Below are 25,008 nucleotides of genomic sequence, written 5' to 3'. Positions count from 1 at the left end.
TTTAATTATTATTTACTACTTTCAGGAAAGTGTATACTGATGATGATATTAGAAAACATGAGTATGATGTTCTTCGCTTCAGTAAGATGCATGCAGAGGCCCAGAGTAAATATCAGAAAGAATTAAAATATGAAAATCACCTTGTGAATAAGCTGAGAGAAGTTGATGAATTTGAGAAAGAGACAGTGAGTTCAACTTGTGCAGATACATTTGTTACGCCAAAGTCTAGTCCACAGACTCCAGACAAGAGAATTGATGTCCAGGATATGTTTCATCCTTCTCCTTCTTTATCAGGATGTCAAAATATATTTGAAAGTGATAAATCATCTGATAACGATAATATTCAGCCTAAGGAGAATAATACAGAATTTGAAGAAATATGTACTAATATTGATGTGTCAGCAGGATACTATAATGAACTAGAAGCAAATACCTGTGAGGATGAAATTAAATCTGAAGATATGATTTCTAACCATGTTTTAAATATATCCAAAAATTTAAAACAGCCAACTACTTGTAACGAAAATCTTTCCACTTCTCAGCAGAAATTTTTTGCAGATGTTAAAGAGTCACTTTTGGCATCAGGTTTACAAGAAGAATTAAGAAATGTGTCAGAGGGGCCACATCGGTATCATACGTCACTTGAAACTGATCTTCTGAATTTTTCCAATGGACTCGTTAGAAGTGGTACTTTTGATCTGCAAAGGCAGAAGCCATTAGAAGATGTTTTAGATGTGAAAGAAAAACTGTGGAAACAAATGGTACGGTCAATTTCTTCAGTAGATAAGCAAGTAGTTGCTGAACAGTCATCATTAGGTATAGATTTAAGTAATGAACAGAAAATGGACAGAAAACAACTTACTCAAGATTTAACTAAATCATTTTTTCTTCATGATAATACATTATCACCACAGACAAAAGTTAAGGGAATAATTTCAAAAGAACAAACTGATGCCAATCAAGTTTACACAGAGAATATTGGTAACAGTAGTTCATATATTCGTCGGTTAGAAGGCAGTATGAGTGATTCAGGAATAATGTCTCAAAGCACAGTAAGTTTAATTTCTGATGCTGGACTTCCATGTTCTATTTCTTCTTCACTGGTAATGTCTTGTGAAGGTGAGCTTAGCCCATCTCCGTCGTCAACGATAAAAGAAGAAATAAGGAGTACAGGTGATCATAATGAAAAAGAAATAGCACAAGGAAAACGATATTCAGGATCCATGTTTCCATTTTATATTGATATCAATAAGTTGAATCCAGAAGAAGTACCAAGAACAGAACAAAAGAGTACTAAGAATAGTCCTTCTTCGGTATATATGTACATTGATGTTAGTGATACCCAAAGACTTAAGAATATGGAGGGGTATAAAGTATTTACTTCTACAGCTAGTGATGGCTTTAGGTTGCATAAGTCTTCTTCTTCTGAACAGTTAACCAAAGTTTATTCACTGCCTCATTTAAGCAGCTACTGTACAGATGAAACCTCTAATAGTCAACCTACTTCTCATGAAAGAGTCAAGAAGAGACCTCAGTCTTGCTATATGTTTATTGATTTTGATTCCCTAAAAGGGGAAGAGCAAAATCAAGAGATGGCAAAACAGAACAGAAAGAAAGATGCACCTCCAGCTCTTTCAATGTATATTGATTTCAATAAGGATTTGGATGATAGTGTATTATCAGCTCAAGAAACATATAGCCAGTACACTCGGCAAAAAAGTTCTCTCGGTTCAGTTGTTCCAAAAACTATACAAGTGCCATATAGTAATATTCCACCGGATATTCCTGCTAATGGATTTCCAGCTATGGAGTCTGTTAAGTTCCTTCCTCAAAGGGGAATTATTGAAACTTCACAGATTGATCCTATTATTAGGAAAGATGATTCTGTTCAGCTTCAGCCAGGCATACCTGCATTCCCCAAACAGCTAATTTCTTCAGATGAAATGTCAAATCTGTATATAAATTCACTGAAGGGCAATCTAAGTGACAGGGATGTATCTTTTCCTCCAGTCATTTCTTCTCAGTCACATGTACAAAAAGATGCTTATCATAATGAATCTTTTTCTGGTAAAACATTAGATCCATTCCTTTTTGAACATAGGCATCCATTGACAATGCCAGATTTAACAAAAAATGACAGTGTTGTTTCTTCTCAGCTGCATACAGATAGCAGGCAGATTCCTAATGTCAAATTTGATGGTAATCTTCCTTTAACAACTGAGAAGTTGAAATATCAAACATTCATTCATCCAAAGCCATCTAGGGCTGCCTCTATAGAAAATGATCAGCAGTTAGATAAGGGTAAAGGCAAGGAACCTAGCCTTGAAGGGGATACACAAATTCCAAACAAAAGAGACTCTCAAATGATTGAAGAAGAGACAGGTCTTTTACCAATGAGTCCCATTTTACGGAGAAAAACACCGAATAAAGAACCAGTAAAATCAATTCCACAGCCTGTGATAATGAAAGCATCTACCAACCCTCAAGATATAGATGCAATGACATTTCGAAGGCCTGATATTGAGGATAGTCCAAAATTTGTCAGGAAGCTTTCGCATGAAGATGGAATTCATGATTTAAGTGGAAGTAGATATGGATCACCAGCAAAGAAAAAAGGGAGTCAGACTGAAGAACAAAAAACTGAAACTCCAAAGACTTCCTCATTGATTATAGTAGAAACAAAATCAGAATTTACTGCACCTAAAGAAAAGTCTCTAGAGTATACGAGTCCATCTGAATCAGCAGTCATGACAACAAGTTGCGAAACCACATCATCTGAAAAGCAGCTCTCACAGGCAACATCAAAAGATAGGTTGCACTCACCGCCTTCATGGTCCTTATCATATGATTTTGAAGATGATTCAGAAACTATATATTCAGAAGTTTCTGATGTTAGTTCATCTCTAGGTGGCTTGAATAGTATTACCAATTTAGAAAAGAAGTGGAGAGAGAGCCAAAGTCCAGATGGAGAAAGTAGTCATGGTTCAAGCTCACTTTCTCGAACTTTGGCATCATGCTCTAAGTTAGGAGAAGATTTGCTAAAAATGTTTTTAGAGGAGATTGACAGTGATGTTATTATTGAAGTGGAAGAAAAAGAAATGAAAGCCCATAGGTAAGTTGTTTAAACTTAAGAAATAAAATATTTGAATGTTGTCTAAGGACTATATGTTAAATTTGAAAGACTTGAACCAAATGTCAATTAAACAAGACCTGCTGACACTGAAACACATGGATATTAATAACCATTCTGTGGTTACTTTTTTGTTACATTAAAGAGATTTTGATGGTAATATAAGTAATATGCATGAAGCACCTAAGGAATGAAGTAGTAGCATGAAAGTGAAATATAAATGATTAACTACAGTCAAACTTAGTTATAATAAGATTCAGGTGACTGATAAAATTCTTGTCAAATCCATTATTTGTAACTGTTATGGCACTTTTATAAAGTTTCAAAATAATTGTCTGTTGTATGCACCTACAAGAAACTTTGCTGTACTTTCCAAAGCAGTGCATTTCCCAATATCAAACAGACTCATGATGTGATACCACTAGATGGCCTGTTGTTGGCGACCAAACTCTTTTCACTTTGAATAAGAGTAGCTTCCACGACTGGTAGCTACCCTTATTCAAACTGCACACCATATGAAGTTTTGCTGTTAATCTCTTTGGTGCCTTCATTGTGCATCTGTTCTTTGTTTGCAGCTTCTTTTTCTAAATATTGACCAGTGGCCAAAAGAGAGATTCAAATTACTATTTGAATTATTATTTGAATAATGGCCCAAAGGATACTCATACTTAAAGGAATAAAGTTAATCCTTTAAAAAAAAAAATTTTGAAAGCCTTTAATTTTTGTTCCTAAATGACATATCCACTTGATTTGGCTTGGCTTGTTTAGATTTTACTGGTGCAGCAGTATTAAGACTATAATGCACTAAGCACATATTTCCTTGGGCTGTTGGTAAAAATTTGTCTTCTTTTGCTTGTACTTTTGTATTGTAAGCTTATTATTCTGCTGCAGTTGAGAAACGCATACATGTGCAACAGAGTTGCTGATGTAACATGTAGAAACAAAATTGGAATTTACTGCACCTAAAGAAATATCGCGGATTTATGTGGTTGTATATTGTGGATTTATGTGGTTGTCTGTAGATCACCCAGCCATATCATAGAGTGAGTTTGATTTGACATTGGGAAACATGCTGCTTTGGGAACTGGGCAAGGTATCATTGTGTATATAATGCACAATGATTGTCAGGACAGCAAAGACATACATTGTATATCCTAGTACAAGGGGGGGGATAAAAAACTTCAGTTACAGTAACCATATGCTGAAAAATACAACATTGTTGCACATTTTTTTTAGATATAAGATAAAAATGAATACTGGAAGAATACTAAAACCCATATTTTTAACTCACAAGTACCTCTATTTGTGGTTAAACAAATAGTGTGCTAACTGAATGCCTTTTTCCATCAATCAGATTTTCTCAGATCACAATTTCAGACAAAAATATCACCAACAGAAACATCAATAAAGAAAGCCAAACTCTAATAGCAGTTTGGGATCCTATATTCTTGTAACTATTACAAAGTGCCCTGATTCTGGCAGAGTACAGTATTCTGCCCATAGCAGAATACTATACTCCTTGTTTACCAATTGTGGCTATAAGAATCTGGGTTTCAAGGATATGTTATCTCAACACAAAAACTTAAAAATGCTTTCATTTTGCTTTTTATTTCCATGAAGCTTGCTATTAGAGAAATAAAAAAACACAATGAACATTCTTTCATTGTGCTTTTTAAAAAAAAAATATTATTTAAAAAAAATAACTTCTAGGGGAAATCCTGCACCCTCTGCCTGAGATTGGCTAACTAGAGTGTAACTGAAAAGGCCTTTAAGAATATCTTTAGCCTCAGACAGGATTCGTGTTTGAATGGTCTGGTTCAAATCCTATCTGTGGCTGTAGAAATTGACCCATTAATCCATACTTGTACAGATATAATTCAGGGTTTTTTCATTTTTTTTTTTAAAGTCACTAAACCCATACGATCGAATACACTTCTGGTTACACTTGAGTGAGTAACATATAATTTTGTTGACATATAAACCTGTTGTATGTGATTGCAATGCATTATGAGGGGTGTTGGAAGTGTGTGCTCTTCTGTGCTAAATATGCTTGTATATGGCAATAGTTTTTCTATGAAACTGTGAAGCATACCCATTTTAGGCCTACTGCTATACTGTCTGTTACACAGGCAACCTTATGAAATTTTTAATCAGCTCCCATATGGTGGACTTACTTTGAACTCAGATATTGAAATATATCCTTCTCTAACTTCTGAAAAGGAATTGAGATTTAAATATGATTCCATGATAAAGTATCTATTGTAGGGTTAATGCCCATGGCTTACTCAGGAAGTGAATGGCATTACCATGCAAGTGGCTTTGCTTGCACATGTGTACCGCCATCTGTTGTAAGCTTCCAATTTATATGTCATTCACATTATATGCAATTGATAACCATTCTCTGTATTCTTCCTCTCAACCATCCCTTTATGCATTGCCGACCGGGCTAGCCGGGTGGGTAAAGTGCCTGCCTGGCAACCCAAAGGTTGCGGGTTCGAATCTCGCCTTGGGTTTGGATCAGAGTACTGCAAAAACCTTGGGAGGTGCATTATGGCCACAGAAGCCGATGCGCCAACAACTAACTAAAACAAAACAAACAAACAAACAAATCCTTTATGCATATTCATAGAAAAATAATCAGAAAAAAACAACACATTTTCTCTTTATCAGCCATGAGCTAAAATGCAGCTGATTCTTTGTCATTCTGTTCCTAAGAAGCAACATTTTTTGAGAACATCAAGTTGTTACATAAAATGAGGACTTTGTGGTTCATTACTACTGTACTGAACAATACAACGGTTTTTTTGTTAGTTGTTGGCACATCGGCTTCTGTGGCCATATTGCACCTCCCAAGGTTTCTGCATTTTCTACTCTGATCCAAGCCTGAGGCGGGATTCAAACCCGCGACCTTTGGGTTGCCAGGCAGGCACTTTACCCACCCGGCTAGCCCGATCGGCCAATACAATGGTAATGACTAGTACAGTTGAATTCAGTTATAACATCACATACCTTATGTTACAAAACAGCATTTGCTGATTTTATTGGGACAGGAGAGTCAAACAAACTATGGTATGTTTGAACCACTAGTGTGATGGGCTGCATTATTCTGAGGTTGCACTACATAAAGTAAATTTCTACAAGTAGTAAATAGATAATATAAATGGCTGTAATAAATCTGGGGGGGGGAAACAAGGTTTCTCCCATGAATTGTTCTGCATTTTTCAGCTGCCCCTCAAAAAAAATTTTTTTTAATACATCTCTTACTTATTATTAATATATTAATAATATATTATTGAAATTAATATAAATTTTCTAATGAGATTTACATGTGTGTAAAGCAAGGATTTGGGAAAAGTGCAAACAAAGAAGCTTCATTTGCACTTTTTCAGCCTCCTTTTTCTTTAATAAAAAGGAGGCTGAAGTATCTGAATTGGTAACTTTTTTATTTATTTCTAGCTTACATTGAATGAAGCTCACACCAAGAAGAAAAGCTGTGATTTGAGAACATGAATTGTGCAAAAGAGTGCAGCTATACACAGAGTAATGAGGATTGAACTGCTGATAGTTTTTCTGTTTACTAATATTTTTATACTTTACTGAAAGTGATAAATGTGATCTTAAAGAACATCTATGCTTTTTACACACATAAATTTTAATTTTTTTTTTTTTTTTTGCCTTTGAACATATCTTGCATGTTGTATGCAAGTGAGTACGTGCAGTGGTTGATTTGTCCTTTGTTCCTATTATTCACAGTTCTAGGAATGTAACTGGGATGAAACACGAGGACTTCCTGTATAAGGTTCCTTAACCTTTTATTTGCCATTACATTTATTTCTGCAATAACATCTAGGTGCCTCCGTAGCCAGGTGGGAAGGAGCAGCAGTGCGTAGCACACACTTCTTGATTAGACCGGGGGTTCGAGCCTGTCACCACCAAATACGGAGGATGCAGAAAGGTCAGGGAATGACCACCGCATATTCCCAGAGCAATATGGTCTTAGTTGCTAATGCTCCTAAAAATCAAATAACAACAGCAATAACATTTTATGTATATTTTCACATGAATTGTTGATAACTTCTTTATGGATTGCATTAGTGATAAGAAATGTTATGTTATTCTAAAAAAAGTATTGTTTACTAAATTTCTTTCATTTTTATAGATGTATTTTAGCATCTAGATGTAAGTATTTTGCAACTCTGCTTAAAGGTCAGAAGACAGAATGTACAAAAACTACTATCACCTTGAGGGGGTAAGCAATTGCAGTATGTTTTTAAGTTAGCATTGAGACTTTTTTGAAAATTTATATGATTATATCACTTAAATTCATCATGATTTAATGTTATCTCATTACCTATGTAGAAGGATAGATCAAAGTAAATATGCTACAGAAACATGGTTGTTTAAGGAGGCTCTGAAGTATTTAATAAGAAGATACTCAAGAAATTTATGCATATTAAGTGGGACTTATTAAAACCTGTTGTATGTTTTTCTTATTTGTATCCTTTGCACATTTTTTAGATATTGAACTGCTAGTACCTCTTCTCTTAGGCAAACCAAATGCCTTTGCTTCTTGTGTGGGCTTGCTTCAAGCCAGAGTGAACCAAATAAAAAAAAAACAAAAAAAAAAAAAAACACGAGGGTTCTGAGTTAAATTGTTCTCCAAAGGAGAACAATTACAGAGATATACTTTTCTTTAATAAGCTATATTGATAGCAACAAACAGTTTTTAAGAAGATGAAAGGCTGCTTTAATTGATATTAGCCATATAGTGTAGTGTAAGGAAGCCTCAAATAAATAATAATTAAAAAATTAAAAGAAAAATAAACAACCTATGTGTTTCCCTTCTTGTGCAGGTAACTATTCAGCTGACCTTTATTTTAGTAATTAACTTATTTGGAGATAACTTATTTTGGTAATTAGCACTGGCTAAAAGAAAACTTCCTACAATCCAATTTAAATCTATTTTCCTAAAATTTGAATTTATGGTCACTAATTCTGTAATCATTTATGACAGTACAAATTTTGCCTTCATTCATTTTACTGTCCCTTCTTCGAGTCTTTTACCTTATAGATCCCCTTTGCAGATCTTGCAAAGTGATTGACTGTATTTGGACCCTTTATTATTATTATTAGCCATATGGTGCAAGGAAGCCTGAGGCTAATGCTGCACCAGCCAAAAAAAAAAATTTTTTTTTAGAATTACCGAGAGAGAGAGAGAGAGAAGGGAATCGCCAAGAAAAAGAAGATTGTTGTCTTTTTAGGCGTGGTCTCCATACTTGGACACAGTATTTCAAATGTGGTCTTATAATTGTCTTCTGCAGTGGGTTATGTATGACCTCCCAATCTGTTATTATGATAATATGCATGTGTGTTGAAAATATTAGGAAGGCCATATTGATAACAGTTGGTAACAATTTATCAGGTTTATCAAGTAAGCCTGATAAGCTGTTAACAATTTGCCAATTTGTCTTAATTTATTTCTGCATGGAGGTGATTTTACTGGTATTTCTGAAAAAAGGAGCCATCCCTAGAGAAGATCAATTTATATAATTACTTTTAAATATATCCTTGATATTATTTTCTTAATGAACTGTAATATACAGGGTGTTTCAAAAATATTGGTACAAATGTTTAGGGGAGGTAGGTAACATCTAAAGGAATGTGAATCGCATAGGAACCCATAACCGGAAACGTCACCGTAAGTCGGTACACGGAGATGTTCATCAGTTCGCGAGAGGGAAAATTTATTTCTGGTTTACTCATTGAAGCAGTAGTCGGCACACGAAGAGCATGCATCGATATACGAACTGTGAGCTGGCAGACATGCACCTAGTGTATGGATTAGCAGAGGGCAATGGACGAGCCACTCAACGAATTTATGGAGAACGCTTCCCAGACAGACAGGTACCGGACCACCATTTCTTTGTGCGCGTGCATCAAAATTTGTGCGATTATGGGTCATTTAGAGGTAACAGGAGTAGTGCGGGTAGACCACGTTCGACGCGAACTCCCGCCATGGAAGAAAGTGTGAAGAATGCCATCGAGAATAATCCTACTACCAGCACACGTGCCGTTGCCTCACGAGTGTCTCGTTTCAGTGTATAGTGTCTGGCACGACGATTCCTTACACCCCTTTCATTTCCAAAGGGTTCAGTTACTGCTCCCCCAAGATCATCCTGCAAGTGTAGCTTTTGCGCAGTGGTTTCTACAAGAAAGTGTTCAAGACTTGAATTTTCCATCCTATGTTTTGGTCACGGATGAGGCTTATTTCACTCGGGAAGGCTTATTCAATCAGCACAATGCTCATGTGTGGGCTCACGACAACCCACACGATGTGCATCCCATGTGGCACAACATCGCTTCACCATAAATATGTAGGCAGGTATAGTTGACTGCTTAGTTGGCCCATGCCTGTTACCATCCCGCATGAACTCCGCTAAATATCGGATCTTTCTTGAACAAGTTCTACCAGGGTTACATGACGATGTTCCAGCAAATGTGAGACGCAATATTTGGTTTCAACATGATGGGGCGCCTGCCCATTATGGAAGGTGTGTTCGTGACCATTTGAACAGGCATTTTGGGCATCGATGGATTGGCGTGGTGGAACCATTGCCAGGCCCCCACGCTCACCTGATTTATCGAGCCTTGATTTCTTTCTGTGGGGGCCTTGAAATCTATCATGAATGAATCGCCTGTGGAGACGGAAATGGATCTCGTGGCGAGACTCATCTGCGCTGCTGCTGCTGTCAAAGAAACTCCAGGTGTGTTCGATCGCGTCTCATGGTGGAACCTTCGAGCATCTGTTGTAACATCATGAAATGCATCCATCTCGTACTCCATTGTTAATATTATGTCAAATAAATGTTTGCCACTAATTACTGTCTTGTGTCATTTCTGCTTCCTTGTGCCTCTGGTACTACTTTCCCATGATGTTTCCGGTTATGGGTTCCTATGCGATTCACATTCCTTTAGATGTTAGCATTAGCATTAGTAGAGGCATTTGATGCAAGAAAGCAAGCTTATGCAGCATCAGCCAAAAAAAAAAAAATAAAGTAAAATAAATAAATAAAAAATAACCACTTCCACTTCACCCCTCTGTTCGTTCGAAATACCTGTCCAGCTGAGCCTTAAACTTATTTAGGCTATCAACTTCCACAACAAGGGATGGAAGTCTGTTCCACCTACCAACCACCCGCTGGCTAAAGGCAAATTTCCACACATCTATCCTACATCTGTCTTTCCTCAATTTGAATTTATGCCCTCTCAGGTGATTATTCTGAGCAAGAGGAAGAATCCCATCAGCATTGAGCATGCTCAAACCATTCAAGGCTTTGTACACCTCTATCAGATCACCTCGCTGGTGCCTAGTCTCCAGACACTGTAATTTGCAAAATTTAAGCCTTTCTTCGTAAGAGCACCCCTCTGTTCCATTCACTAATCTTGTTGCCCTTCTCTGTACTCGTTCCAGCAGCTCTACATCCTTCTTGAAATGAGGCCTCCAGACCTGTATACAGTACTCTAGGTGTGGCCTGACCATTGCCTTATACAAGGGAATAGTCACCTCCTTATCCCTGCTAGAAAAATTCCTATATATCATTGACAATACACCATGAGCTACTCTTGCAGCCCGTCTGCACTGCTCAGAGAACTTCATATCTGCTTGCACAACCACCCCCAGGTCCCTTTCATTCTCTACCACTGTCAGTGTAGTACCACAGAGTTGATACGTTGCTCTGTGGTACTACACTGTGGTACCACAGAGTTGATACGTTGCTCTGGGGTTGCTGTTTCCCATGTGTAGTACTTTACATTTGTCAATGTTAAACTTCATTTGCCACCTCTCAGCCCATCTGCTCAACCTTTCCAGATCCTGTTGCAGCAGCATAGTGTCAGTAGTGTCCTTGACAACCCTGCCTACCTTTGTATCGTCTGCAAACTTGGACATTAAGCTTGATATACCATCATCAGTATCATTTATAAATACAGAAAACAATAAAGGACCCAATACTGAACCCTGAGGGACTCCACTAATAACATTAGTCCATGATGAGCAGTGTCCATTGATTACCACTCTCTGTCTTCTCCCCCTCAACCACCCCTTTATCCATAGCAGTAATTTGCCTCCAATGCCACACTGCTCTAATTTGTGCAGCAGTCTTCCATGTGCAACAGTATCAAAAGCCTTTCTAAGATCCAAGTATATAATATCAAAGTTATTCCCTGCATCCAGTTCTTTTGTGACTGCATCATAGTATCCAATCAAATTGGTCAGGCAAGACTTTCCCTTAACAAAACCATGCTGTGTCCGAGCTATAACTGAAGTCTTGTCTAGATGATCCTGCAGTGCTTCTTTAACCAGTGCCTCCATTAATTTTCCGGGTACAGAAGTTAAACTCACAGGTCTATAATTACTTTACTTGTGTCAGCCTTTGATCCTCCCTTGTGAATTGGGGTCACATTTGCTCATCTCCAGTCCATGGGTACCTCCCCTGAGTCCAAGGAAGCTCTCATAATTATGGCTAAGGGTTTGCTTACTTCCTCTGCTGCCTCCTTTAATATAACTGGATAGATCCCATCCACCCCAGGTGCCTTTCTTGTGTTTATCTTCAACAATTTCTCCTCCACTTTACTCTCAGTTATTAAAAGATTCTCTAGCTTACTGCTAGAGTTGAATACACCTCTGGCATTCCCCTCGCTGAATAACTCCTCATGTGTGAATGTCGATGCAAAATATTCATTTAGTTTGTTAGCTACCAGAGCAGGGTCATCAACAGTTAACCCATCGATATCAAGTGGACCCATCTGATTCATCCCCTTCCTTCTAGAGTTTACATAAGCAAAGAACTCTTTGCTGTTTTTCTTTGCATCCCTTGCCAAGGATCTCTCGTAATCTGCCTTCGCCTGCCTAACCTCCTTTGTAACTTGGTTACAGATCAACTTGTGTCTATCATTGGCTTCTGTGTCACGTGTTAATTTGTATGTATCCCATGCATTTTTCTTCTCTGCCCTATGCCTCATTTAGTTCATCTGACATCCATTTAGGCCTAAACCTTGGACAATATTTCTTAGTTGGTATGTAAAGCCTAGTAGCTTCCAAGATAAGTTCTTTGAATGCTTCCCATTTTGAATTTGCTGTTGGTAACATCATCAGTTGATCCCACTGTATAGAATTTAAATACTGTCTCAGTCCGTCGTAGTCGCCTTTACGAAAGCAATACCCCTTCCCTTTACCCCTAATGGTAGTTACCTCTTTGAGTAACTCCCACTTCAGAACACTGTGATCACTGCCACCTAGTGGTTCATTTATCTGCAGATTCTTAATGCATGAAGAATCACTACTGATAATCAAATCAAGAGTATTACTCCCTCTAGTTGCCTCCCGAACATGCTGATGTAGAAAACAATCATCCAATAAATCCACAAAAGCCTTGCTAAAGTGTGAGTGACCAGCCCCCAAATTCCAGTCAATATCTGGGAAATTAAAATCCCCCATTATAAGACTCTCTGATTTACTGGCCCACTCTATTTCTCTGTACAGTTTCTTATTATACTCATCAGAGTCATTAGGCCTATAGCACACTCCTACTCTCAGTTTTGATCTCCCAATGCTTATGTCACACCAAACTGACTCGACACTGCACTCTCCAGCGATGTCGACTGGCTTCACTTCCTTGGATTTTATGTGTTTCTTAACTAATAGCATAACCCCTCCTCCCTTCCTATCCTGTCTATCCTTTCTGTAGACATTGTACTCCACAAATTCCAGTTCTGCATTCCTTATATCTGTGTGACACCACGTCTCTGAAATCCCAACAATGTCTGCCTTTGATGTTTTGAGCAATACCTCAAATTCATCAAATTTATTTACTAAACTCCTAGCATTGGTGTACACGCAAGTATACATGCACCTGCTCTTCCTCTTAGCCACCCTAACACAACCCATGTGTTTACTTGTACCCCCATGATTCCCAGCAGTCTCTGAAATATCCTGCATCTTATTTTCCAGGCTGCTGCTCATTCCAGTAGAAGCAGTGCAAGAATCACTTTCTCCTCTGCCAGTGGCTACTGTTAATCTATTAGTCCTTGTATCCCCCCCCCAATCTAGCAGTTTTCCGACCCACCTAACACTGCCTCGATAGCATCAGCAAACATTCTTGCACCCTTTCTATTTAAGTGTATCCCATCCCTGTAGAAGCAGTCTCTCCTGTTAACAAGTACAGACCAGGCTGAAAAAAATTCTACCCCTTGAGCCCTGCACAATCTTTCCAGGGCCGAATTGATCGACAGTGCTCTCATCATATACTCCCTCCTATCGTGCCTGGGCAGAATTGCAGACACTTTCAAATTCAACCCTAATTCACGGCTTTTTTTCAACAGTGATCTGTACTTGTTAAGTAATTCCGCCGGTCTCCTACTCTTAATATCATTAGTGCCAACGCGTACAACTATATCACCTTTTGTGCCCTTAAAAGATGATATCTGCTCTACAACATCATCGACCTTTGCCCCTGGCAGACATACCCTGGTCCTGTTCCACCTATCCTTTTTACAAAGCATGTTTCCCGTTTCCCTGACAATAGAGTCACCAACAACTACTAGTTCCTTTGGGACCAGCGCATTCTGCCTTGGGGGTTGCCGCTGTGTTGCGCAATGACCAAGTGCAAGCTCTGGCATTGGTGTGGGCAGCTGAGAGCTTGATGGGCCCCTCACTTGTAATCCTTCGAGGGCATCCACCCTGTCCTTCAAGCTCTCATATAGGCCCATAACAATGCTGAGTTGTCGCCTGATTTCCTTACACTCCTTGCATCGCGCACATACAAAGACATCCCCCATGGCAGTATCATGTCCCATACCTGACTGCTCCGCAAACATCAAGCAAATAGTGCATCTTAAAAGGCTGTGATTCAGAGGGAAACTGCCCCCCCTCAGTTCTTCCCTGAGCCACAGCATTCCCATTAGCTTGAGCCTTTTGCTTTGCTGCTCTGGTTTGAGTCATGATTTCGATTTACTTTCAATAAAATTTCAATTTCAGTACAAAATTAAATCCTAAACTTGTATCCCAACACAGTTATAACGCTATATTTATGTTTCAGTAACGAGTGTTATCTACGAAATATTTATGTTTCAGTAACGAGTGTTATCTACGAAATCCCTTTATATAACTTCCGTATCAAGTTATGTATTAATTATTTATTTTTACTAATTATTTATGTTACGTAACCTAAGTGGTTATATGTATAGTTAAAAGTACAATTTAATTGCCAATGAAGTTCGACAAGATTAATAGATTTTACTGATTAATTTTCCCGTAACAATGGCGGCTATTTACAAACACGTGGATTTGATACCCTTTCCGATAGGCGCCTCCGTAGCCAGGTGGGAAGGAGCAGCAGTGCGTAGCACACGCTTCTTGATTAGACCGGGGTTCGAGTCCGTCACCACCAAATACGGAGGATGCGGAAAGGTCAAGGAATGACCACCGCATATCCCGGAGCAATATGGCCTTAGTTGCTAATGCTCCTAAAAACCAAATAACAATAACCCTTTCTGATACTAAGTAATACCTACAAAATCTCTATCTAAGTTACTTTAAACTTAAGTACCATAAATAGGAATATAAAGCTACTCTAGAAAATAAGTTAATATGTCAATTTAAAATAATAAAGCAGAAAATAAATCAGAAAAAACTTCTCTGTTCCAAGAGCGGCAGAAAGGCACGTCTGCACCGGCAACCCTCGTCCTCAGAGTCTGAGGATGTTACCTACCTCCACTAAACGTTTGTACCAATATTTTTGAGACACCCTGTAGAAGAGATACTATTGTGCTGTAGTTCTGAAGTGGATTCCTCCTATGAGATATATTTGCTGAATTCCTAGCCTGTGTTATAATCTCATTCACTGGGGTTGGGGGGGGGGATAAGCTCTGGCCTGAAATGGAGAACTTAATGTATTGCAACTCATACTCTAATCAAGATATGATGAAACTGTATTTTATTGCATTATGCATTTTATTTTATTGCACTTGTGTTCGAAAGACAGATTTTTTTTAAAACTGTGGGTGGTGTGAACTACATTCCAGATAGTGCTCAGAGTGTGTTGGTTTTCAATATGTATTCAAAGATGTGTTCAAAGAAGTTCCTTGTTTTATTAGCATTAGTAGAGGCATATGATGCAAGAAAGCAAGCTTATGCAGCATCAGCCAAAAAAAAAGGCCCCTCCCATTTCACCCCTGCATTCATTCCAAATGCTTGTCCAGGTCAGCCTTAAATTTATTTAGGCTATCAACTTCCACAACAAAAGGTGGAAGTCTGTTCCACCAATCAACCACCTGCTGGCTAAAGGCAGACTTCTGTACACCCATTCTACAACTGTCTTTCCTCAATTTGAATCTATGCCCCCTCATGGTCTTAATTTGAGCAAGAGGAAGAATTCCATCAGCATTCAGCTTGCTCAACCTATTCAAAGCCTTATACATCTCGATCAGATCACCTCACAAGTGCCTACTCTCCATGTGTTGCAATTTGCAGAACTTAAGCCTTTCTTGGTAAGAAAGACTTAAGTTCTGCAAATTGCAGAACCAGTCTTGTGACCCTTCTTTGTACTCGTTCTAGCAACTATATCCTTCCTAAAATGAGGCCTCCAGACCTGTACACAGTACTCTAGGTGTGGCCTCACTATTGCCTTGTATAACGGGATAATCACCTCCCTGTCACTGCTAGCAAAATTCCTATATATCATTGACAAGACTCCGTGACCTGCCCTGGCAGCCCATCTGCACTGCTCAGCAAACTTCATATTTGACTGAACAATTACCCCCCAGGTCTTTTTCACTTTCCACTTCCCTGAGTGTAGTATCACACTGTTGGTATGTTTCTCTTGGGTTGTTGCTACCCATATATGCAGTACTTTGCATTTGTCCATGTTAAACTTCAGTTGCTGCTACTCCAAAATTCATTGCAAAATTCATATATATCATTGACAAGGCTCCATGCACTGCTCAGCAAATTTCATATTTGACTGCACAATTACCCCCAGGTCTTTTTCACTTTCCACTTCCCTGAGTGTAGTACCACATAGTTGGTACATTTCTCTTGGATTATTGCTACCCATATGCACTACTTTGCATTTGTCAATGTTAAACTTCAGTTGCCACTTTTCAGCCCATTTGCCCAACTTATCTAGATCCAGTTTGAGTAGCATACTGTCGTTAACAACCCTGCCAACCTTTGTATAATCTGCAAACTTGGACATTAATCCTGATATACCTTCCACTTCCCTGAACAGTATTTCATAAATATCATCGATGACTACACAAAATAATAATGGGCCCAGTACCGAACCCGGGGAAATCCACTAATAACATTTGTCCACGAAGAGCAGTGTCCATTGATTACCACTCTCTGTCATCTCCCACTCAACCATCCCTTTATCCATTGTAGCAACTTACCCTTAATGCCATACCTCTCCAATTTGTACAGCAGTCTTCCATGTGCAACAATATCAAAAGCTTTCCTGAAATCCAAGTATATAATATAAAAATTATTTATGACATTCATATTCCTTTGCAACCTGATCATAGTCTTGTGTAGATGATCCTGCAATGCTTCTTTAACCAGTGACTCCATTATTTTCCCCGGAACACAAGTTAAACTAACAGGTCTATAGTTACTTGTGTTACCTTTTGAACCCCCTTTGTGAATTGGTGATACAATTGCACACCTCCAGCCCATGGGCACCTCTGATTCCAAGGAAGCTCTCATAATTATGGCTAAGGGTTTGCTTACTTCCTTTGCTGCCTCCTTTAATATAACTGGATAGATCCTGTCCACCCCAGGTGCCTTCCTTATGGTGAACTTCAATTTCTCCTCCATTTTGCTCTCAGTTATTACAAAATCACTTAGCTCCCTATTAGAATTCGGTAAACATCAGGCATTCCCCTCATTGAATAACTCCTCATGTGTGAATGTAGATGCAAAATACTCATTCAGTTTATTAGCTACCTGAGCATGATCATCAATAGTCAACCCATCTATGTTAAGTGCTCCAATCTGATTCATCCTTTTCGTTCTAGAGTTTACATAAGTAAAGAACTCTTTGCTGTTTTTCTTTGCATCCTTTGCCAAAGATTTCTCGTAATCTGCCTTCACCTGTCTAACCTCCTTTGTAACTTGATTACATACAAGCTTATAACTGCCATAAGCTTCTGTGACACCTGATAATTTATATGTATCCCATACATTTTTATTCTCTACCACGAACCTCATTAATTCATCTGACATCCATTTAGGCCTGAACCTTGAACAGTATTTCTTAGTTGGAATGAAAAGCCTAGTAGCCTCCAAGATTAAATCCCTGAAAGCTTCCCATTTAGAATTCAACATCGGTAACAGCATCAGTTTATCCCACTGTACAGAATTTAAAAACTGTCGGAGACCCTTGTCAACTTTACGAAAGCAAAAGCCCTTCCCTTTAGCCTTGATGGCAGTTACATCTTTAAGTAATTCCACATCAATACATTGTGATCACTGTCACCCAGTGGTTCCTTTATCTGCAAATTCTTAATGCATGAATAATCACTGCTGACAGTCAGATCAAGTGTATTACTCCCTCTTGTTTTCTGTAGAACATGCTGCTGTAGAAAACAGTCATCCAATAAATCCAAAAAAGCCTTGCTACTGTGTGAGTGACCAACCACAAGTTCCAGTCAATATCTGGAAAGTTAAAATTCTCCATCATAAGACATTCTGATTTACTGGCCCACTCTATTTCTGTACACAATTGCTCATTATACTCATCAGATTCATTAGGCCTATAACACACACCTAATCTCATTTTTCCTTTCCCAGTGCTTATGTCACACCAAACGGACTCAACATTGCATTGTTCACCAACATCAGTTGGATGCACTTCCTTAGATTTTGTGTTTCTTAACTAACAGCAGAACCCCTCCTCCCTTCTTGTCCTGTCCTGTCTATCCTTTCTGTACACACTGTACTCCCCAAATTCCAATTCTGCACTGCTTATATCTGTGTGACACCACGTCTCTGATATCCCAACAGTATTTGCCTTTGATGTCTTGATATCTTGACTTTGATGTTGAAGCTATTAAATTTATTAACTATACTCCTAGCATTGGTGTACATGCAAGTATACATGCACCTGTTTCTACTCTTAGTTATCCTAACACAGCCCATGTATTTATTTGTTCCACTATGACTCCCAACAGTCCTGGAAATCTCCATTGCCTTTCTTTCCATGCTGCTGCTCATTCTAATGGAAGTAGTGCAAGAATCACTTTTGCCTCTGCATGCACCCACTGTTAACCTTTTAGTCTGTGTATCCCCCCCTCAAGCTAGCAGTTTTTCGACCCACCTAACACTGCCTCGATAGCATCAACAAATATTCTCGCACCCGTTCTATTTAATTGTACCCCATCCCTGTAGAAGCAGTCTCTCTTGTCAGCAAGCACAGACCAGACAAAAAATTGTACCCCTTGAGCCTTGCCCAATCTCTCCAGGGCCAAATTGATCGACCAGGCTCTCACTCCTTCCTATTGTGTCTGGGCAGAATTGCAGACACTTTCACATTCACCCCTAATTCGTGACTTTTTTTAACATTGACTTATTGAGTAAATCTACAGATCTCTTAATGTCATTAGTTCCAACGTGTACAACAGTATCACCTTTTGTGCCCTTAAAAGATATCTGCTCTACAACGTCATCAACGTTTGGTCCTGTTCCACCTATCCTTCTTGCATAGTATATTCCCCGTCTCCCTGACAATAGTTACCAACAATAACTAGTTTCTTTGGGACTAGCACATTCTGCCTTGGAGATTGCCTCTGTGTTGCCTGATACACAGGAGTCAGCTCAGCCATTGAGTTAGGCAGCTGAGAGCTTGATGGGCCCTCATATTAATTTCTTCGAGGGCATTTACTCTACACCTCAAGCTCTCATAGACGCCCATTAGAACGTTGAGTTGGCACCTAATTTCTTGACACTCTAGGCATCTAGTACACACAAAGACATCCTCTTTGGCTAGATCATGTGCTGTTTTAGAAAGTTCAGCAAACATTTCAAATTTCGCACATTTTTTGAGACTGTTATGCATTGGAGAATCATCCCCTTCGTTTCTCCCCTGAGTCACAGCACTCTCACTAGTCTTTGATCTTTTGCTTCGCAGCTCTAGTCTGGGTCATGATTCCTGTTTAAATACAGTTTAATTAACAATGGAATTTAATAAGATTAATAATTATTTTTGATTAATTGATAATACTATACTAAGCTAACAGATTCCTAATACAGTGCTTCATATTACGTTATCTAGCTTTATATTATACCTTATGCTGTCAGTTTGAGATATATACATTGTGCTATTTCTTATTGATTACAATATGGCGGCTAGTTCAACAATATTGGCACCAACACGGGGAGTCGTAACTTCCAAAAATCACTAGTTAAATTCAAAATAAGAAGCTAATGAATGCTACTAAACCTATTTAATATCTTTGTAAAACACATTGTAGTATGTTAGTTAACGAAGAATACGGTAAAACTATCTAAATACTTATCCCTTTACAGCAGCCAAAAATCCACTGACTGTCTTATGATAGTTAAATTTATGAAATTTATACTATTGTTATTTTCTAATTGAATTGTGTGCTTCAATTGGGTAGGCTGAATTTGAAGGTGGTGAGAAAACTGTCTATAGTTGTTCTATTATTAATAGTTTTCAAAATATATAAGAACAATACAGCTCAATCCTCCTACTTTAATACTATTTGAAAAATTGAGAGATTTAACTCGTACCTTTTTATAGGAAGTTCTTCGGCCTGACACTCACATCATATTAATCCAAGTAATACATTATATGAGACTAAATTTATGACATGATATTATGATTTAAAATTGTTAATATATACGGGTTTCTTAAAAATAATCCTGTATTCAGTTTCCATAATCTACTCACTGCCAAAAGGAAGAGCAAAGCGAAGTCAATGCAGTCCATGCTCACAAGAAGTAGAGTGTTAAGTGCCACTTTACTTCTTGTGAGCACGGACCATCCCCAAATAACTTTGTCCCTTATTAAGAAGTCCAGTCTAAAATATTTTAGTAAATTTGACAATTGTCTTCAATTTCCTGTCCATTATTGCTGGGTGGTTTAGTTTGTGGCGGGTTGATGTGCATTGACTTTGCTTTGCTCTTCCTTTTGGCAATGAGTAGATTATGGAAATTGAATACAGGATTATTTTTAAGAAACCCATATATTAACAATTTTAAATCATAATATTGTGTCATAAATTTAGTCTCATATAATGTATTAATTGGATTAATATGATGTGAGTGTCAGGCCTGAAGAACTTCCTATAAAAAAGGTATGAGTTAAATCTCTTATATTTTTCAAATATTATTAATAGTGTATTGTCAGCAAATTTTGAAAATAATTTGATCTGTGACCTCTAATGGGGTGTTTTTGGGCTTCCATGGGTGTAGGTGTGGCTGTGCCTTTCACAGATATTTACTTAAATCAGTGTTCTCCCCAGAAATTTTTGCCAGCCGGGTGGAATTATGAAGTAGCTGGGTGGAGAAGTGTAATACTTGCAATATTATAAAATTTTCTGTTATTTATGAATGTGACTTAAGCGATCCAGAGCAAAAATTAATTGCATAATTTAACATTATATTGATTTAATGATAATTTGTGCAACAAACACTGAAAAAATTTAATATTGGCTAGTGTTATAACTGAAAAATGAAAATTACAACACATATACATAAACACACTTAATTTAACAAATAAGGTACTTTTTAAATAAAAAGTAGAATATTTTAATAAAAAATTTGAAAAAACAATTTTATTATAATTCGATGTAAAAAAATAATGAAAAATGTTTAAATTTAAATGTTTTCTGATTCACTTCTTACTCATTATGGGTTCTTATTTCGTTTTATTTTATTGCAATATAGGTAAAAAGTCAGGAAGAAGGCAGTGATTGGCAGGTGCCACTCACTGCTTTCCCTCGTTCCCTGCCCTCCTAGGTTGACACGCCTATGGTGTTTATTCCCCCACTTGCCGCTGTTTTAAAATCGGGATGTCGTTTTCCAATTTTAAAACAGCGGGTTGGGGGGATAAACACCCGAACTAAGCTAAGCACCCCCTCCTTGATGACACAAAACAATCAGAAACAAAACGCATTCACAATAATCACCCAATCACATAACTTGACCATACAATCACTCTGTTCTACGACCACACCCACTGCCTGAAGACAAGTGGTACCCAAATAATAGATATTAGTTGCAATATATGTATATTATTATATTTGTGCACCTGTACAGAGACCAAGACAAACAACACATCTAACAGTTCACAGAATTTAATGTGGTGTACTAGTTTGCAGAATTATAATATTCAGCTTGCTGTAGAGATGGCTGCAGAGCAAGTGAGTCAATACAGTAAGTCAACTCAGTGAATTGCAGAATTTAACCAACATATCGACACTGACATCTGATAGCTCAACATAAAGCACACAACAATATTCTTGGTAATCTTGATTCACAGAATCGACCTACGCAATGGCTGCATGACGTCAGTGTGATGGTCGAATAGTAGGAGGTCTTATAACTGCTTAGGTAGGTTATGTACCGGAAAGATGATCTGAAGATGATCTGAGTTCTACCAATCTTTCGGTGTCCAATCACAATTTCAGCTGGATTGCTGTCTGCTCCTGTCACACTGACCTCATTCACATAGTATGTTCAAATTAATATTGATCAAGATTAGTGCCATACGGGACCGTGAGAATCACTTAAATTTTAGCTGGGTGGTCAGTTAAATTCACCAGGCAGTGCACCCATTCGATAGGTCCTGGGGAGGATACTGCTTAAATGCCATGGAGAAAACAGTATTTTTAACATCCCACTATAGGTATGATTATTTTTCCAGATTTACCAATAATGTACTAATCATAGTTAACAGAACCACTATAGGCAGTCTTCTGGCCTTTTATCTCATTGGAAGTTCAATTAGAGGCTTTTCATTTCGTCCGAAGTTCAATATACATATAAGATTAAGTTCAATATATATATATATATATAGGCTTCATATAAGCTTAAAAATTTCAAACCTTCATTATGATTTCTCAAGTTTCTCCTTTTACAGTTTTGAGAGTATGTAAGGAAAATCTCATTTTACCCAGCAGTGATTGCATCTTCTGTTGCAATAAAAGTGGTCTCACTACATCTGACTAGTGCACAATTCCTTTCCTTTTTTATTTCTGGGAAAAGTTTTTGAATTCTGTGTGGAGTATACCAATGCATGACCTTTTGTTAATGGATAGCATTAAATGCTAAATGAAATTTTTATTTTTTAATGAAAAAATTTAAAAATATGGGTGTTTTTTTTTTTTTTTTTACACATGCTATTTTCAGTGAAACAAAACTTAATATAAGTCTGTTCAAAATTAAAAAAAAAATTAATCATAATATTGTAAACATGAAATTATTAGTTCACTTTTCTGCACTTATATTAAAAAATATATGCATGGCACTTATTGTGATCACTGGTATTATTTGTTTTATGCTATCAGTTATGAAGTTCCAATTAGATGTATCACTGATACAGAAAAAAGGATGTTTATTGTAATTAGTGTTTTGATTATTGTTACTACTCTTTTGCCTTATATACATAATAATACATAATCACTTCCACTGTACATATGTAAATTTACCACAATAATGTGGTAAATTTACATACATGCAGTGGAAGTGATTATGTATTATTATTGTAGGGTTTTAGGCCCATCAGTGACTTAGTCTATATTGCACCATATATATTATGTCTGTAAATTGCTTGTGTTCTGCGATTGATTTGAATTGTTTGTTTGTTTGATGAAAAACTGAGATTCTGGGAGTAAAAGCCATGCAACCCTTGTTGAGACCAACTAACCCAGCCACATTGAATTATGTAATATCCCGGTTTGTTCTTGAACTCTGATGCAGTGTGCAATTTAATTACTAATGTTGCCTTATACAGTTCGTATGATTTGTCAGTGTCGTTGCTCCATGAAAGAAAGTACTGTGTGTGTTTTCTTAAAAGCAGTATGAGGTTTAATTCCTGTAGTTCATCATTGGTAAGGGAGATTAGCAACTCCCTTACGTCATCTACAGTGATTTCCTTAATCGCTGTTATGATTGCTGAGTGGTTTACATTTTCAAGTTGCACTTGGAAGCTCGTCTTCAAAACCAAGGGAATCTTGTACAATTTTTAGGTAGAGTTCTTGTCAGACACCCTTTACGTACGATGGGGAGACTTCATCTGAGGCCACATGGATTGCTTTCATTATGTGGAAATAACTGGTTACTGATGGCCACAATAGTGGCCATCAGTAACCAATTATTTCCACATAATGAAAGTACCAGGTGGGGCTATCATTACTGATGGCCCCACTTGGTACTACTATTTCATCGGAGGCCACATGGATTGCTTTCATTATGTGGAAATAATTGGTTACTGATGGCCACAATAGTGATCAGTAACCAATTATTTCCACATAATGAAAGTACCAGGTGGGGCTATCATTACTGATGGCCCCACTTGGTACTACTATTTCTGCATAAAAAATATTGCTTTATAATTTTTTGAAATATAACTGTGTCACCAAGGGCATTCTAAGCGGAATTCCCTATATGTCAGAATTTTATTTAAAATTTTGAAACTACCTTTTATAAAATCATTTTATAAACTACATTTTATAAAACATGTTATCATTAAATGTTAAAAAAGTTGTATCACAATTAAATGTTAAAAAGGCTGCATGCAGTCATTTAATTGACATTTTAAATATTTTGTATTTATTGATATGTACATTATACATTTTCAGATTTAGTTTTGATGTAGTTCATTTTGCATTATGCCATATTTACGGTGGTGTGATCAACTTGCCAAAGGATATTAACATTGGAGAATTGGCTGTTATAGCTGACATGTTATCACTAGAGACACTGACAGATGTGATTGTATTTCATTTGAAGATGAATTACTGTCATTTTTTTCACAAGGTAAGTCAGTATAATTTAACTGTTTCCTGATATTCATTTTATTATGGTAGTAATTTTTTAGAGAAAATCTTGTGAGAATTGTATTCTTCTTCATTTTAGCAACTCACACTCAAAATTTTTGGTTGCTTTTGTTGTCAATGATTTTATGGCTGGATGACCTGACTGACTTTACACATGTTGTTTTATGAATGTTCCAATCAATACTGATTAGTTTTTCTGATTGTGACAGGTAAACTGGATCAGAAGGTTACCTTATAACTACAGACTATGATTATTTAAGAACTGACCAAAAAATTCCACAGAAGATATGGGAATTAAATTCTCCATTATCAGCAGAAGGGTGCACGTCGGGCTACAACTCAGCTTATACAGCAGGCCCCCGTTATAACGCGGTTCGCTTTACGCTGATTAGCTATAACGCTGTTTTTATATTATAACCCGTATCTGACTATAACGCTGTCACAGATCACTATAATGCTCTTTTACAGATTACATTTTTGACATATTTAACGATATCGTTTCATTTGATGGAGTCGATAGCTTGAAAATGAATAGCAAAACAGCATTAAAACGTTTCCCACGCTGACTTGAGAAATTTTCCCACGCTCAGTGAAATTTAATTGCAGTAAGTGACTTGTTACGTAGTTCTGAGATCAACATTTTAAGAAATGATCAAATATATTGCTTGTAATATTTGCGTTATATGCATTTATCCGAAGTCTAGTCATCACTCAGTACAGTATTAGACATTGTGCGTAACGGAAAGTTTACTTGAACATTGTATCATAATTAATTCAACCAACGCAGTTACATTTTC

General features: G+C 37.4%; 1 protein-coding gene across 1 annotated transcript in view; it reads left to right on the top strand.

The window, feature by feature from the left end:
* The window catches only part of LOC150087359 (uncharacterized), a 158,517-nt gene that overhangs the window by 61,196 nt on the left and 72,313 nt on the right, over nucleotides 1-25,008 (top strand). The window contains exons 4-6 of the mRNA XM_090372455.1: nucleotides 26-3,112; nucleotides 7,290-7,379; nucleotides 24,014-24,191. Of these exons, the coding sequence (XP_090228581.1) occupies nucleotides 26-3,112; nucleotides 7,290-7,379; nucleotides 24,014-24,191 (3,355 nt within the window). The remainder of the gene's footprint in view (nucleotides 1-25; nucleotides 3,113-7,289; nucleotides 7,380-24,013; nucleotides 24,192-25,008) is intronic.

The sequence above is a fragment of the Mastigoproctus giganteus genome, chromosome 4, assembly GCF_048544385.1.
Source record: "Mastigoproctus giganteus isolate SK-2022 chromosome 4, ASM4854438v1, whole genome shotgun sequence".
Classification (NCBI taxonomy): Eukaryota; Metazoa; Arthropoda; class Arachnida; order Uropygi; family Thelyphonidae; genus Mastigoproctus; species Mastigoproctus giganteus.
This window is presented reverse-complemented; position numbering and strand designations above follow the sequence as displayed.